Source organism: Anopheles coluzzii, chromosome 2, assembly GCF_943734685.1.
Source record: "Anopheles coluzzii chromosome 2, AcolN3, whole genome shotgun sequence".
Classification (NCBI taxonomy): Eukaryota; Metazoa; Arthropoda; class Insecta; order Diptera; family Culicidae; genus Anopheles; species Anopheles coluzzii.
The window spans coordinates 71,978,350-71,995,592 of NC_064670.1; the positions used below are offsets into that span (position 1 = coordinate 71,978,350).

Here is a 17,243-nt window from a genome sequence, read left to right on the forward strand (position 1 = left end):
TGGCTTGCTTGGGATATTTACGTCGCTGCGTTTCCGTGCTATTTCTGTAGAATCACGAGTCCCTTGTTACAAATAGAAGCAAGTTGCCAGAGCATCACGGGAAATTCAGTACGTAGTAATGTGAAATTGATGCCAACTGTTGGTAGACTAGGTGACGATTGGTTAACACGTTCAAACGCTTCATTCGTTTGAAATTCTAGAAGAGTGCATCGTATACAAATCCATTTCGTCTGAGTTAAATGGAAAATGGTGACAAAAAAAACAAAACAAAAATGAACGGATAGAAGCATACGGTTGGCGCCAGGAATCAACATTTTCTTGTTGGCATTGCAATTGCAGTTCTGAATTTAGCTCATGCAAAGGCACTTGCAGCAAGACTCATGTTTAGGATTGATCGATGGTTTTTCTTTTAATCTAGTGAAACGTGTATGTTTTAGGATCCGTTGTGTAGGCATTTAAACACCTATTTATCTGACGCTTGCCGGAATTCCCATTAATTAATGTGTTTTTGTTTTTTTTCTAACATACGTACAGTGATGGGTGTTCGAAACTTGGGAAAAAGTAAATAAAACTAGCCTGCAATCCATCAGTGCAGTTCATTTATTATTGTTTGGAATTGTTTCATCCTGATCCAAACCGTGACAGTAGAACTGATATGTATTTTTTTTAATTTCTTTCTTCAGTTCTCGACCGAACCTTCAACGACGTCCCGGTTCAGTTCGTTGAGTTCCACGAGCAGCTATCGTCCATCATTATCTTCCGGGAGCTATCGTTCTCCGCGATCTACGACCACAGCTCCAAGCTCGACCGTTTCCTCCTTTATCAGCCGATACTCGAGCCTAGCAGCCGACAAGGACAAGGAAAGGGAAAGAGACAAAGCGAAGGAAGAAGAACGACGAAAGGAGCGCGAATTGAGGGAGAGGGAACGCGAAAAAGAACGTGATCGTGAAAAGGAGCGTTTAATCGAAACATCTAAGAAGCTTGAAGCAGAAATAAAGGAAAGCAAACCCGCACCGTTGAAGAAGTCTTCTCTGATAGCGGCAAAGTACGGTTCAACCAAGGATGTAACAGCGACCGACGATTCATCCACGAAGAGCGGTACAACAAATAAAACCCAATCCTCCAAAGAGGTTGGCACAAAGCCAAAGAAAGAAAATGCACCTCCCGTAACGTTCAATACAAGGTATGGGCGCACCGGAGTCGCTCGGGAGCAGTCTCGTGAACCTAGTCCGGCAACGAGAACGAGCTCTTCAACTTCAATCACTGCACGCACTAGGCATCGCGATCCAAGTCCCGTGGCAACAACTGTCACGGAGAAGGCACGATCCCGAGATCCAAGTCCTGTCGTCGAGCCCAAACGTACTGGAGGATATGCATTAGCTATAGCCAGCAAACTGTCCGGCTCGAAACTTCCGCAGCAGAGTGCTCCCAATGAATATCGAAGGCAATCGAGTGGCACCGCTTTCGGGCAGAATAGAGCACGCTCTCGTGATCCGAGCCCAACGGTACGAACGAGAACCTCGCGTGAACCGAGTCCCATGGAGCAACGGCGGCTACAGCTAGCTAATAAAATGATCGCCACAGCTGCACGCTCTCGTGATCCAAGTCCTGCGCCAGTGCAGCAAATTAAACAATCGCTAGGTGGCAACAAACAGAGCAATACCGTTGATCAAAAACAGCGATTTACGAGCTCAATCACTATCAAAACTGGGACAGGTGTGCGATCGCGTGATCCTAGCCCGGCTGAAGCGAGAAAAATTCCAACGCTCAATAATAATGCAAGCAAAGTGCGCTCCCGAGACCCTAGTCCCGCTGACCCGAAACGAACCACAGCGTCTTTGAGTGGACGAACATCCCGTAAAAACAATGAAACAGGTATAACAAAGCCCTCGACATTTGGCACTGGACGAAAAACGCGCGATCCCAGCCCAGGAATTGCCAATAAGGTCCGTAGTCGAGATCCCAGTCCGGCAACGGTTCCACGCCGGACTTCACGAGAACCAAGTCCAGCGGAGTCTGTGCGCGAAAAGTATGGACTGGGAGGTTCGGGAGCGTACCGTCCATATGGACGATCGAACAGTGCACTCGGAGTAGGTAATCGATTTGGAGCCAGTGCTAGTCCCGTTCCTAAAAGTCCAATCGCAGACCTTGCATTATCGTACATGACATCTAGTGAGGCAATAGCATCTCGAACAAGTCGTCCTTCATCTAGGTTGCGATTAAGCTCGCAATCTCGAGAACCTTCCCAATGCTCGTCACCGTTGACCGCAAGTCAGATCTTTTCACCGGAACCACGCACAGCATCAAACGAAGAGCAGAAACGGGAAGGATCAAGTTCGTCGGAAACTACCACCACAAGCTCGTCGTCTGAAGAATCATCAGAGGAAACGGAAAGCAGCACTGAGCCAGAACCGAAGATATTCATTGAAATAACGCTGGTAACGCGCGGTACATCTCCAACACCACCAGGTACAACTCCGTTCATAAGAGCCCGCAGGGCAGAAATGTGTAAAACGATTGAAAAAACTATACAGAAGCAGCTTCTCCCAGTCGAAACGGCTGACAAGCAGATTCAGTCGGATCGAATGGACGATCCAACGAAATATTTGCGCTATGGCCAACCTTCCACACGTAGCTGGTCACCGTTTATAGAGCCAAAGTATGGCTCATCCTCCCCGACACTTGGGTATACGCGTTATTCGAGTGCATCGTCCCGGTATAGCCGTGATAGTCCCAGTTTTAGCCGCGAAACAAGTGTAAGCTCATCGAAGAGTGACGTACCTGAGAAACGCGAGCTATCCACGCTAGCTGCTAGAGTGAAGGAGTTGAGTTTATCGAAATCCAATAGCTCTAAATCCACGGGCAGTCGATCGTCTACTGGAAGCGGCCCAACTGGGAAGCAGAAAACGCCTCCGAAACAGAAATCACCCGAAAAGCCTCCTCCTGCACCGGCCAAGGACAGTCCATCTCCGGTTAGATCGGTGGCTAACAAGGACTTCCGCAAATCAGCACTTAACATGGGTCCAGCACCTGAACGACCCCGCAAATCGTCCACATCGTCAAGCAAATCGTCCAGCTCATCGGCATCCACGGCAACACCAGTTGCTGAAACGAATGGTTCAACCAGTCGCATTCCTCACGTAAGGCAGCAAAATGGATCGAAGCTTGTTAAACGATCCGATCGATCCTCATCCACCAGTTCGGAGGAGACGAGTAGTGGCAGTGGCTCCTCCGGCACAGATACCGATCGTGAACAGTCGATCACCCGAACAGCCCCGAACGAACAGGAAGATCTTAGTGCCGCAACGGACGCATCGAACGCGAATAATGAGCTGCTATTGCGTGCCATTCAATTGGCCACGAATTTTGTAAACAATCAAAATCGCAGCGCGACTAGCTGGTATGATAATGCCAGCACAACGAGCATGTCTGAAAGTTTGGCCGCGGATCCGAATGGAAAATCAGGTTGGGAGGCAGGAACACATTACATGGAAAGTATAAAGGATGATTCCAGCAATGAGGAGGACGATGGCGATGAAGCTGACGAGAAACAGCAAAACAACGAAGGCTGTGAAGAAGATCAAAAGTCAAACTCAGGCTACCAACAAGCGATGTGGTGGAGGCGTTCGGGTAACTTTGAGCAAACGGCAACCGTACAGGATACGGTTCCGAGTGCTCGTAGCTTTACGTACCGGATCAGGCGCGTTGAGTCCGGTGAAAAGCCATGGTGGTTATCAGAGGATGACAACAAACCGGTACCTGAACTGGAACCGGGTACTGGGCAGGATATGGCTGCTGGTACGGAGATGACGACCGATGACGGGCGTACTACTGCAACGAGCATATTCGAGAGTCAAGCGTTGAGTCCCTTCCGACCGATCAGAGTAACGCGGGTGGAGTCCGGCGAACGGGCATGGTGGATGAAGAGCACCGAGAACGTAGCGGCCAAATCATCCGGTGAGCGAAGCAAGCAGCCCAGCAAAGAACAAACTCCAGAATCAGTCGGTGGGGGTAAAAAGAGTCCTGGTTATACGGTGTTTAAGCTCGAAGCAGAAGATGAAGCGTGGTGGGAACAGGCTATGGCTGATGTGTCGCGCAAGCAGACCTCTGGTAGCAGTCAAAGCAGCACATCTGCAAGTGAAGAACCATCGAAGGAGCCTACCCCGGAACCGCGAAGCCAAGGTATCACGCTTACTCGAGTCGTTTCGGGAGAGAAGGCTTGGTGGTTGTATAGCTCAGATAAGGTGAACGAGCAGGTGAACGAGCAGGCGAACGAGGCTGTGACAGCAGACGCTGGTGAGAACGGTGTCGATAGCAATGAGTCGATTCGTGAGTGCAGTCCGGTGAAGGCGAAGCCATTCAAAATAACGCGTATCGAGTCCGGTGAGCAGCCCTGGTGGATGTTGGAAACCTCAGATGCACCCGTATCACGATCGGGATCAAAATCGAACGTAGTAAGCCGTTCCAATAGTTTCAATTCCAAAGCGAGTGGGAAGCAAACCAGTCCTACCAAGTACCGTATAACTCGCATCGAATCGGGAGAAAGGGCATGGTGGATGAGCAGCGAAAGCCCGGACGAGGGTGCCGGAAGTCCACGCAAGCTATCATCCTTCGTGGAGCAACACGGCGAAGAGGAAGCCGATCTTCAAAACGAAGACATTGAGGCGCAGGTGGAGCAAGAGCTGCAAAGCATTACCAGTTTTGTGGCCGGCTTGCCCAAATTCCCTACGGGCGATTACACAATCGAGCCGATGACTAGCGAAACGCCACCACTAGGCGATCGTGCCAGTCCGGAAGGAGAGGCTGGCGGTCGAGCTTCCCCGTACGATAACATTCCCTCGACGATGATCCCTCCAGTGCAAACGAGCGTCCAGACGCTTCCGATCGTATCGATGGACAGCGGCACGACTGTTCCGGCAGACGGTGGTAGTTTTAGCACACGGAAGGACACCCAGTCACCCGTGTTTATTTCGCGTCATACCAACATTGACGATCTGCTGGGTGGCTCTTGCCATCCACTCAGCCCTATGATGGACAGGATGTTTATTATGGATGACCTGCAAGAGATCACTCCAAAAGACGTTCGAGTACACGACAGTACACCGCAGTTCATCGATTACGCCGGACAGAAAAGGTAAGGGATACCACGTTGGTCATTTCTAATTCGAGACGCGTATGAACCGCATCAGTTGCGTTTTTCAGTAGCACACTGTACTACTGGTTTTAGTACAAAGACAGACGATCAAAGAAATATATTCCCCACGCGATCGGGGTTTGTGTCTCGGCTAGATCGCAACTCACCACAATTTCTCGTTTCTTCTTTCTTTTCTTGCAGGGAGCAAACGACGGGCGCGGTAAGTCGGAATAAATTATTATCGTTTGTTGACATAATGAGGCAAATATTTCTTGAAAGCATAAGATAACCAAGCTGGTTAGATTTTCTAAAAAATTATAAAATTATACAGAAAATACGGCCTCATGCGAAGAGCAACATTCAAATTTTGTGGCGAGACATTTTCGAGCACGAATAACCGGAAATTCGAGCAAAGTCCCTAAAACTTTCCTTAAACTGGTGCAGTTTAAGCGAAATTAGAAAAAAGTTATTTAAAATCAACTGTGATGCGGCTTTTTCGTTGCTTTCTTCTAGATTCGCGCAGAAATGATGTTTCCTATTGGTCATGTAGCCATTTAATACTTCAATAATACCTAAATATTGTCACAAAAAATTAGCTTTTGTTATTCATCAAAAACCAAGGCTATGAAAGCAAACTGAGTTCGTCGGCATCGTCCATCGATAGAAGAAAGTCTAATTTACGAACACACCAAATCTTAGTGCTTTCAACACACTTGATCACAAACAAATCCACAATTTCAGGCGTAATCGAGCAGCTATGGAAAAAAGCAATTTCGAGAAAATGTCACTTGGGTTTTGACAATTGTTGTTTTTGGTGTTGCATTTTCGACCGTTAGAGCCGTTGCGGTACAACTGTTGTTAGCTAAGCAAATTTATCTATTTTACATTAGTTTACAATGGCATTTTGTAAAGATAAATTGAAAAATGGAGTTTATTTTATGGAAAAGAATAAATTCATTTCACACCGTACATTTTTAATATGAAACCGCCACAACTACCCCAGCTCGATTTATTTTCGTTTTACCTGAATATCCGACTAGTTTTATAAGCGAATCTTTAACTAATACTAATAGCTATAACTATTTAGAACGTTACGAGTTTCAGCATATTTATACCCTGGCGACGGTTTAAATTAGAAAAAATACTTGTACAGATTTAAGAGAAACATGAGACAGGCTCCCATACACTCGAACATATGACGGAGCACAGCTCTGAATTTTCAAGCGCACATAACACATTTTCTTGTGCTGTGATTTTCTCAGTACTTGATTACCGTGGGTGTGTTTGCATTTGACACGATGATTCAGATGCGCCGACGCAAAGACAGTCAGCCGCATCACCACCTGTGAAATTTTCACGTGTGTCGTGGGCGATATCAAACTCATGCTAGTAAGAAATCTAACATTTTCATTCGTCTGTACTATTTGGCACCAGTTTAAATAGGTAACCAGTTCTGAAGGCAATGGATTTAGGTGAAATACCGTGAATCATTTGAGCTGCTGGTAATTTTTGGCTCGTTCTGTACTCTATCATGTACTATTTTAGGATACATGCATATTATGTCAGCTTTAATTATTTCCGCACACTAGTAATATGCATGATGTTTCAATTTTTTATCTGAAAATACACACATACATATCAAAGGGTCTTGATGATTATAATGTTAGTATAGCGCTGTGGAAATCCCTCCCTATGTCTTGATTCTCTTACATGCAAGCGTTATGATAATGCTCTAAATTATAGTAGATAACCTGAAGTGTTTAATGGTGAATGAACAATAAATCTTAAAATATCATTTAAGATAAGCAATTGGCTGGGTCGTTGTCCGAACGACTGCTTGATCTACATATATCCGCACGCTATGACCGCTCAAAATTCGCTCTGAGGGAAAACAGAGTCATGATTTAATCAACTTCTTGTTTTGAGGTGAGAATTTTAGAACCGCTCTTAGATGCGTAGCCAATCTGCGTATGTGATATCTTAAATAGGCACATATGTGTTGCTAAAGAAAAAAGTTTTATACTTTCTTGCAATATACCCCTGGATGCACAATGCTCGAGTTTTATACTTTCTTGCAATATACCCCTGGATGCACAATGCTCGATGTACTTGTATTTATTGGTGAAATTACGAATGACTTGATGGAGTTGATGGTTTTTGCATAGCATGATGTAATTTTATGACATGTATGCACTCTTCAATATTAATTAAAACAAGATTAATTGCTGGCTAAATAATGATAAACGTTAATCCAAGTTTATTGTTATTCGTCCAATATACGTACAGAGCTGATATCAATTACCTAAAGAACCATAAGAATTTGCTGCACGACTTATCAAATTGTCAGTATGCTCCCACGTTGCGCAAAAACCTTTTTGGGTACTAACCATTAAATTTGCTCTGTTTAAAAATAGTCATTATTTCATCAGCAATGAGTAGATGCTTTCATCTGTCTGTAATGATAGCATCGGCTGACCAAACATATGGAAAAGACAGCGCATCTTGGTGTGCTTGCGTTCGTCCGCAAACATCAACAGTGCGTATGGTGCGTCAGACCGATATGACGCGTCCAGGAGAGTAAAACAAACCGCGAACTAACGAGAAACGGTCAATATTTGATCGCGCCTCCCCCAACCGTGCGCATCATACCAGTCACTAGCCCTGAGGGTGGGGGGCGAGACAGGAAACCGCACGCCTGGCGAATGATCATTTTCTTTGTTGGCCTTCGAAAGGCAACAATGTTTGCGGCCGGTAGCTGGTACCAGTTGGAAATCGGCAGGAAAGGCACAACTACACTGCTTGCTAAGCGAACGCATACTACTTGCTTTCAGTGCCAGCTGGATTTAGGTTGGATGGAACTGACACATTACGTCGGGGGAGAATGTTTTTGAACTCACCTTCCATCTCTAATTAGGTAAATAATGTATACAGTCTACGGTGAATATAAAAAAATTGAGTGTAAATTTACCTTTGAATGGACACATAGTGCATTTTTGAGAAATAGGCAAATCTAGTGTTTTATTCAAATAAAATCAAAATGTGCATACTTGCAACATAAAAAAAAAAACACAAAACCCTTGAAAGTAGAAGCAAAAACATTGTGTAAGAAAAATACATATTCACAGAATAGGGCACCGAAAGTGGACGGACAAAAAACTGCATCCATCCACCCGACGCTGCTGCCCTTGGTAATGCAATCCCGTGTGGAACCGTAGAAGCCATCGTGGCGAACGAACCCACCCGGCGCACTTTATGATAGTGTGCGTGCTTGCCGTGCAAAACGGTGACACACACGACGCTCGCTTCTTGCTGAACCTACCGTCGAAAAAGAGCACTCCCGGTGGTAAGAAGCATGTGTGTTAGAATCATTGCTCCGTCCCTTGAGGTGAAAAGAAATGGTGCACGCAACATACTGAAATCGGACAACTACACCGAAACGGGATGACCTACACAGGTGTGCGGTGTGGACTGCCGTACGGAACAAGAAGCCGGTGACCGGCCGTTGCTACTCGGTCGGTGGGGTGGAGTGGAGGGAGAGCGGTGAGGGGTTCGGCGTGTAGCAAAACCCGTTTCAAGGCAAGCGGTCGTGCGCTTAGGTTGGTCGGCGTGCAAGAGAGCGAACATGGAATAATGGCCAGGCAGCCGAGCGAGAGAAGAGAACGCCGACCGTCTTGAATGCGTGGAGAGCGAACCGTACGAGCTTTTTGGCCTTTCAACCGAACCGCTAAGTCAGTCGCTGAAAGATCGTTGCCGCGGAAGCTTTGAGCCGATCGCAAGCCGGGGAACAACGTACGTTCGCGCGTGCGAGCCTAGATATTTCGGCTGTTTCGAGATCGACACTCGAGATTGAATCGACGTTATCACGCGTGACAGTGAAGGGAGAAGGGAGTAGTAGTAGTAGTAGTAGTGCAACCACCAGTTGCCTACGCAGCGCAGAAGGGCAGCGTTTTTGGAAGGTACATTGACAGCTTGCATTGCACTGCAGTGACAGGCGTTATTGACTCCCTCCAATTTAGACCGATTGGAGCTCGCTTGGATTGAGCGAATCGCCAGCCGCGAGAAGAGATGCTGTGCTGGAGCTTGGTGCAGAAAATAGTCCAACGCTGCGGTTGCGCCCAGACCAAAAGTGTTAAGTGAGCACGAAAATAGAACCATATTTCACGGCGTACACCCACAGCAAAACGAGACCCTGCCTCTTTTGTGCGGCGGATGGAAGCGAAATAAGTGGTGCAATTTGGATGGTAGAATTTATGGCCATAGTGTAAAAGATCAATTGTGTTTCGTTGGCCACCAGAGCGGCCACTAGAGTGGTTGCTCTAATTTCACAGTGCACAAGTGATCGAGTGTGAAAATTGTACCGTGAAATATTCCACCGTTTCAAACCACTGGATCTCGTTAACAGTTGTGTTCCTGTTGTAAGAAGCTTCTTACAAGCATATCCAAAGTGTGTATTCCTTCTGAACGAGCGTTTGAAAAAGTGCTTTTTGCTCAGTGTTGCAAGGGCCACAAGCTGTAGCACTTTTCATATCACTTTCAGCGCCGAAACCCGAAGCCACGACGTAAGTCAAAAGCGTGTTCAATGCTCCAAACAATCCTCCAAAGCAGATGAGATGAAATGGTCAACGAAATTATTTATGTGCCGGTCTCCGTTCTCACCTCAGTCGCTTGAAGCGTAAGCGTTTGGCAACCGGAAAAGTAAAAGTAAAAATCAACCACGATGAAATGGAACGAGAAATACAGACGGAATGGACAGACGTGTTTTGGACCTTAGAGCAAAGGCGCTATGTTTGAGCAGGGTGTATTTTGGGCTTAGTTAGAATGAGGGGGGAATGGGTGGAGGGGAGAATAAGGAATTCAATTTGAGATCCGTGACGGGTGTGATTGAAACTACGGCAAAGGTCACCTTGAATGGTATTTTTTCTCACTTAAACCCCTGGCACTGGAATGTGCAAAAGTAAACGCATTCGTTTTAATAATTGTGATAGATCGCTGGGGAGAATGCTTTGAAGTTTACAATATTCTACATGTTTCTAATTAGTAAAATGAAACGTGTAAGCAAAATTGCATGTAACTGAGTAGTACCGGATCGTTGCATAACAAAAAAGGCGTACCAAACCCATAGGCACCACCTCTAATCGAATGCAAGCGGGCGGAGTATTTAAGAATTCATGCCCACGAAGGACGGGGCACACCACAGGCAAGCGTTAGCCGTATCGATTGGCTAGCGTAGGGAACGCGTACAGAAAATTAAATTATATGCATAGGTACCAGCGAGGGAAATTGAGCCGAGGACTACCGCTACAGATTGGTAGTAACAAAACAAAATAGAAAGCTATCGAGCATTCTAGGCACATTGTCGGACCAAGAACACATGAAAACGTGTACAGTGAGCGATAAACCGCGCACTCGTGCACCTCAGCTGAACAACTCAGCTGAGTAGCAGTGGGAAGGGACCGTTTGCTCCGGAACCGGTGTCATGACCGATACAACGGTTTGAACCACCAGACTTGTCGCCCAGCAAGCAAGTTCATTAAATTGCGGTGCGAGGTGCAGTTAGTCGCAAATTATTTTCCTATCTCTCTCGAGCACGAACACGTCGAGCCGTCCAGTTACGCGGTCATGTGTGTCATTGTTAGCTGCCATCGTGGTGGTACGTCGATGACAGTGCGATCCACGAAAGAAACTAACAACAGTAAACAAACTAACTTTGTTTGACATTAATGTGTGTAGCATATTGGCAGTTTATTGTGATGATCATATTGATAAGAGGGGCATGATCGTATTGATAAGAGTTTTTTCCACGAAGAGATAAGATATACATTGCTTCCGATATTCTGACTGCGGTCATGCAAACAATTATAGGTTTTTGAAAAACCATTACAATAATACCCAGATGTGTGTGCTAAAACTATCAGAAACGCACAAAAACTGTGTAATGTTAGGCTACTGATTTGATTTGATATTATTTTTGGGTAATTTAATTTATAATTTCAGTTTCTTTAAAATTCCAATGTTGCTTAATAGACTTATAATTCTAAAAAATCTAATAATGCGCATCGTTCGATTAAAAATAAGATATTGATTTTTTATATGCTCGCTCATGAATAGTTAAAGCTAGTTTTTGCACCAACCCGATAGACAAGAGCGATAGAAACAGCAAACAATAAAATCTAACAGTAAAGCTCACAAAGCCAGTAGTGCTCAGTGGTCGTGCAAACAGTTCGAATCCACCATCGTAAACGAACGGTACTGTGCAAGAAATCTGGCTTGCGAAATGGTTGGTAAAATGGTTTGCAGTTCCCCTTGCTGCCTTGGTTCTGGTGCAGATGCGATCGTTAGCTAGAAGTTCATTTGTGCTACGGCAGAGTGTGCTTTTCCTCTTGCAATGTTACCACCACAAATCCACCAGCAAACAGTCGTGCTTTTTGTATTTTCTTGCAATTGCTCGTTACGGATCAGGATCGATGAAAAATGGTGCCTTTGACCTCGGCAGGGAGAAGAAAAAGCTCGTACTCCGTGTCCGTGTTTACTCGCACTCGCCTAGATCATAGGCGTTTCGTTCCTTCCAACCGTCTGTATTGCCTGCACGACCCGGCTAATCCGTTAACGATCGCGACGAAGCAAAACCAAAACAAAGACTAAAACCCATCCAAATCAGATCATAATTTCCCGCCACTGCCTCCGTTCTTACTCTGCGTTCACTTCGCGCAAACTCGGGCGGTTATGCTAACGGGCTGGAAACCTCAAACTATCAGCCGGAAACGATGGCTTATTTATCGATCGATGCTGTTTGCCGCACATTCGCGCAGTCGTACAACGGGTTCAGAGCTCCAGAGACACGGGGATTTGTTACGCTTCCAGTGACAGAAACGAACCCGATTGCGGACTGGTTTCAGCTCTGCGTTGTTGTCTGCGATCTTGAACTTGAGTTGGATTGTTTATGGCGTTTGTTAGATGGCAGTGCTTAATCACACTGGGAGGATGGTTTGAAAGTGCCACCACTAATGCTGTTGAAACTCAAGTCGTCCACATTTGCTACAGCTTCATTGTGATGAAGTCAAAACTCATTTCTATAGCGTACAGGCACGATACCATAACCGGTCCCTTAGTTCATTGATAAGAATTTTTAACTGCTCAATTTATTTACTGATTGTCAGAATGGTTCGGTAGTGATGCGTCTGTTACAGTAATGGAACCAAAAACAGGTTTGGACAAACGCAGAAACGACGTTCAGTAAATGAACACCCAAATAAAACATTACCTGTCCAGGGAGACGCTGCAGCCCCAAATGTGGCTAGCGCGAACATATAAAACTTGCAGTTCAGTCCTCAACGCTTGATTCTCGTCTGGCGACGGTTTGCCGTTGGGTCGTTTTTGCGGCTGTTTTTGTCTTTAGCCAAGCAGGAGTAGCAGGGGGCGCGAGAGCACGAACGCTTCGAGTGAAGAATAAAATAAACGACGAACAGGTTTAGGATTGCCGGTGCCCAGAAGCATGCACAGGAATAAGGACCACTGCGCCGGGGAAAGTGGGCGAGCTAAAGGGGACAAAGACTACAGCAAGATTGGCAACATAAACCTGTTCTGGATTTAGGATAAGTTTTTTCCCTCTGCTTATGCTTTGTGCAAACAATGTGTAACAGTTGGGAATCGATTCTTGAGGTGGAAAACAAACGGATGCAGCCGGAACACGACACAAAAGCACTAGCGTGATTCGTAATGGGAACCTTTTGGGCAATCGAGTGGAAGAATTCGAATGATGTGTTGGATGAACTTTTTCGCTAACGTACCGAGACAGTTCCCACTGTCCAGCTGACTACGCGAGGCAGTGTCTTGAATGGGTGGGCACATAAGCTTGGCAAACATAAGACAGATAAGCCAGGTCCATGTTTTTGATAGACGATTGGCTTTGGCCACCAAAGCCGCGGTGCTCGAGCTGCATACCTGGTGTTGTGTCTTAAAAGACCCTAAAAATGGATTCTTATGTCCTTTTATACATCGGTGAAGCTTGCAACCGCGCCAGTTTGTTGGCAGCGAAATGAACACGGAACGATGAAATATTCATAAGCGAATACATCGAGCAACAAATATCGCAATAGCGGGAATGATATATAGGCGATCGGGTGTTGAGGTGTGCCCGGACCGATGTTGGAAAATAATTTCGCTTGGTCCGAAAATTGAGCGATTCGTGTCGCAAATGGTAAAGAAGAGGTGAACGAGCAGACGAAGTAAACCGCCGACCGGCCCAATAATGAATGATCAGGTGTTGGAATGGAAACATCGAACGGTCGGATTGTCGATGCAATCGAGCAGAAAAGTGAACAATGAGCGCGACTGGCTGGCCGGTTGGCGGAGCATGTCTTTTTGCCCTGTAACACGTTATTCATACCTTCATCGACAAAAGCTGATATCAGAAAGAAAAACTAGAGAACACTGACTGACAGCCTGAAATGTGGTGCGAAAAGTACATCAGTGCAGAAAAGAAGCAATCAAGTTCGTCTTCTCCTGTTTTTCTCTCTCGTAGGATCTGTAACACGCGAAAATGCAGCGTTGTATTTTTGCGCGTATGTCATTAGCACGAAAACACAACAAAATTTCGGAGGCCCAATCGGGCAAGTGGATAAAAATGACCAGACGAGTGGAGCGATGTACAATTTACCATTTTTGGCTCCCCCCATCTTGCAGCCAAACGTAATTGCTACAAAATTAAAACCGAACTTTATTATGTTTCGCCAATCACAACAGGAAACGTGGCTTGCAATGAGGGCTTTTAAAAGAGAGCCATCATTTGGCTGTTGTTGAAATAATATCCATAATCATGAGCAGAATGCTGGGTAAGGTGCAACATCATTTGCTCAACATGCAATGAAAAAAAAAAACACATTGTAAAGCTACCTCGCCTTGTGGTTGGATATGCTTTATGAAATGTTTTGCCAAATTTCTCAAAGAGATTGACTATGAAACTGATTTCTCTTCAAAAGTGAACAGTTCTCAATTGTAGGCTGCCTTTGTCGAGCATTGTGTATTATACTCGTAGCTTTTGTCCGATTCACATTAAAATTATCGATACGTGCTGGCTGTAACGCACACTCCAGCAAACGATCCAGAACAAGTGAGTGAGGATGTGAAGTATATGCGGCCGCTTAATTATAAAGCTCAACCGGAAGAAATTGAACTGTAATACAAACAACATTTTCCACCCGAATCGACGGGAAACGAAAGAAGAAAGGATGCTCTCCCGGAAGAATAATTAAACTTGATTAGAACATTAAAATCGGCTCTGGCCCAGTCTCTGGCAAGTGGCAATACCTGCCTGACTCGGCGTTAAGCGCACGAAAGGAAAAACATTAAATTACTCGTCAAAATTATCCTCACCCCGGCTGGACGGTAATGGGCACGTTCAGCTAATGCCGTATTAAAGCAATCAAACAGCACAGCTCCGCACAGAAGTCGATCGTTGTCCAGAGAATCCTCCTATCGCTCGATCACTGAAATCACTTGACCTTCGACGGCAACTTGGCCGCATTTGAACCTTGGATGGATGCATTAGATCGAAAGTGGCTTCCGTTCACAGGGCATTGCTTTTACGCCACAGAACAAGACAAGTCGCACACAGTACGTTGTGGCTATTGGTGTTGTGCTTTCCTTTCGCTCTTACCTGTTCTATCTTGAGCGGAAGTCAGTTATTGCAAATTTCTGGACTACATCCTGGGTGAAGATAATTTTCGGAGCACCGTGAGAGAGAAAGAGTTATCAAGCAGAAAGGGAGGGGAAACAGACCAAACTAAGAATTTATATACATCGATGAAAAAGTGTTGAATTGTTCCCACCACTTTGCTACAATGAATCCTTGAAGGAAGATATCGCAGGTTTAATGATTTATTCTTTTCGAAATTCCTTTCGGTGGAGAAGTTGTATTCGGTCCTATGTTGACAATAGTCTTTTCCCATCTCGTTTTATTGTCTAATTCAGTAAACTAACGTTAATTTCGAACAAAAAATGTAAAACAATTCCTTGGTCGGTTCTCGCACATCACTGTTCGGTTGGCAGTCAGCAAGATCACTAGTCGAATCAGTTTTTCGTCCGTGTCCGAGCTACTGGATTCACGGGAATTCGTTTGCATAATTTAATGGCTCTACGCTTCCAAATCTTCGCGTATGACATATACCTCTCAGGCGTCGTTCTGGCTTGGTGAGCCAGTTGGGCTAGTACGGCCGGCGTATAGAAGAGAAGGAATGCAATGTCCAGGCGTAGGGCAAAAGCCACCATGCATAAGCTGACTGATGGCATCAAATTGTTAACGAAAAGTGGAACTGATAGAGTTGCTTAAAATTAAAGTAACGCTACATCACTCTTATCTTTTCCATCTGGACCCCGAAGAGGTCAACACTGCCCGTCGGTTTAACGGCGGGGAAGACTTCACGTCGAAAGGGATGTCACAGGCGAATGCACATGGCATGCAGTGCCGGAGATTGCATACAGTAAAATATTATTATGTTTCCGAGAAGGTTGCTGGCATGGTAGAGGCCCGTTTGAAAGCATTATGTCCGTGTGTAGGTTTGTGTGAGCCCTTCATTTAAGAACTGTGTTTGTTCTGGTGCTTAAAGGTAGGCCTGAAGTTTCTGTAAAATTCAATATATAAGAATAGGTCATAAATAAACAGCATTAATCATTGCTGTAAAAACAAAAATGCTCAATTTCAATGTAATAAACTACATTAATGTTAAAGCAATACGCAGTTCCACGTGATGTTTCACAGCTCACAACACTTTCCAAGATAATGATACTTTTCACATTTTTTATTGCTCATTTTGGTATGTGCTAGGTTCCAAAATGCTTCTATCAACGAGCTACTATGACTAGGTCGTTGATTATAGAACACAATTTAATGGGTTGGACAAGCAATTCCCCGACACTTTTTCCACTCCCGACCGGAACAACGATTTAAATTCAATTACATGTTGTAAATTCCAGTCCATCACTTGTTGTTGTCGTTCTTGATTGCACCACTACCTGCTGCTCTCTTTCTCAGTCAGCAAAGACCTACAATCCGCGCAATCTACCCAAACTAAGGGAAGCGTGAAGGGCAGTCGGGAGTTTTTGTAGCCGCTTCATCGTCACCGTCGTTTTTAGAGCCCTCGGGAACCTTGGGAAACATTCGCGGCTCGTTCCGGTTCACGACTGTAGGGTTCAACTTCACGTGTAAGAACGCATGTTCTTGGTCATAGGCTCTGTTTCCAAGCGAGAGCACAATGATGTGAAATTTAGAACTTTTGTTTAAATTACTTAAACGTATAGAGGCCACAACCCCTGGACCAATGTCCATAGAAAGTACTGGTGGCTTCAATACCCAGCCTTCAGCCAGTTAAACCGCAAGCCACTGTTCGATCATTTTCATTCTTATTGGTGAATGGAATTCTTCTCGATCAACTTTTCACCAATAAAGTTCGCACACTTATCGTCATATGAGTGATAGTTTATATCTAAACATCCTTTCACTATATTTCATGATGATGTAAAGACAAAGTCATTGCAAAGATGACAGTGGGAGGCTTGGTTCAAAGCTGTATTTTTGTACGGGCTAGTACATAATTGTTATTACAAGTAAGCAATTAACGGTCGCGACTGACGGGACGCGGAAGAAGTTGGAAACTTTCTCCACGCACGCTCCGCATCATTCCGATGTCCCGAGGTCCACAATTTCGTGCAAATAACGAATAAGCACCCGGTTTTGCTCCTCCCAGCTTTGTGTTTTTGAGAGTGTTTTCGGTGGTTTGTTATTCTCTCTATTTGCACTCGGTTTCATTAATGGCTATTGAAAGATCGTATCACAACGAATTGTTGCTCCGGACGTCCCAGTGTGTTTGGCGACGTCAAGCACGCTATTGTTTTGTGCCATTTTTTGCTATGTTGCATGAATGCTTAACGCATCATCAGCAGACGGAATGAAGTAAGCTGAACGACAGTCGTACCTTAATTGATTTTTAAACATTATTACCTCAGATGATGGTGGTGTACTGTTTATTAAGCAATTGAAAGGGTAAAAATTAGAAATGTTTGCTTTTATTTAGTCAGTTAGTTTTGTTTGTTGCACATGATCATCAACATCAAA

The 17,243-nt window shown here is 45.0% G+C and overlaps 1 protein-coding gene across 14 annotated transcripts in view; it reads left to right on the top strand.

Moving 5' to 3' along the window:
- LOC120950176 (FH1/FH2 domain-containing protein 3) overlaps positions 1–17,243 on the top strand; it is a 181,529-nt gene that overhangs the window by 122,873 nt on the left and 41,413 nt on the right. For 11 of the 14 annotated variants that reach the window (XR_007451870.1, XR_007451869.1, XM_049605480.1 and 8 more), the window contains 2 exons: positions 684–5,134; positions 5,336–5,354. The exons of 1 other annotated variant lie outside the window; for it this stretch is intronic. Coding sequence is in view for 10 of the 13 variants with exons in the window: in XM_049605480.1 (XP_049461437.1) it covers positions 684–5,134; positions 5,336–5,354 (4,470 nt within the window). In the remaining 3 variants the exon portion in view is untranslated. Of the gene's footprint in view, positions 1–683; positions 5,135–5,335; positions 5,355–8,791; positions 9,694–17,243 lie in introns of those variants that run through there. 2 more of the 14 variants (XM_049605487.1, XM_049605486.1) reach the window with 2 other exon arrangements.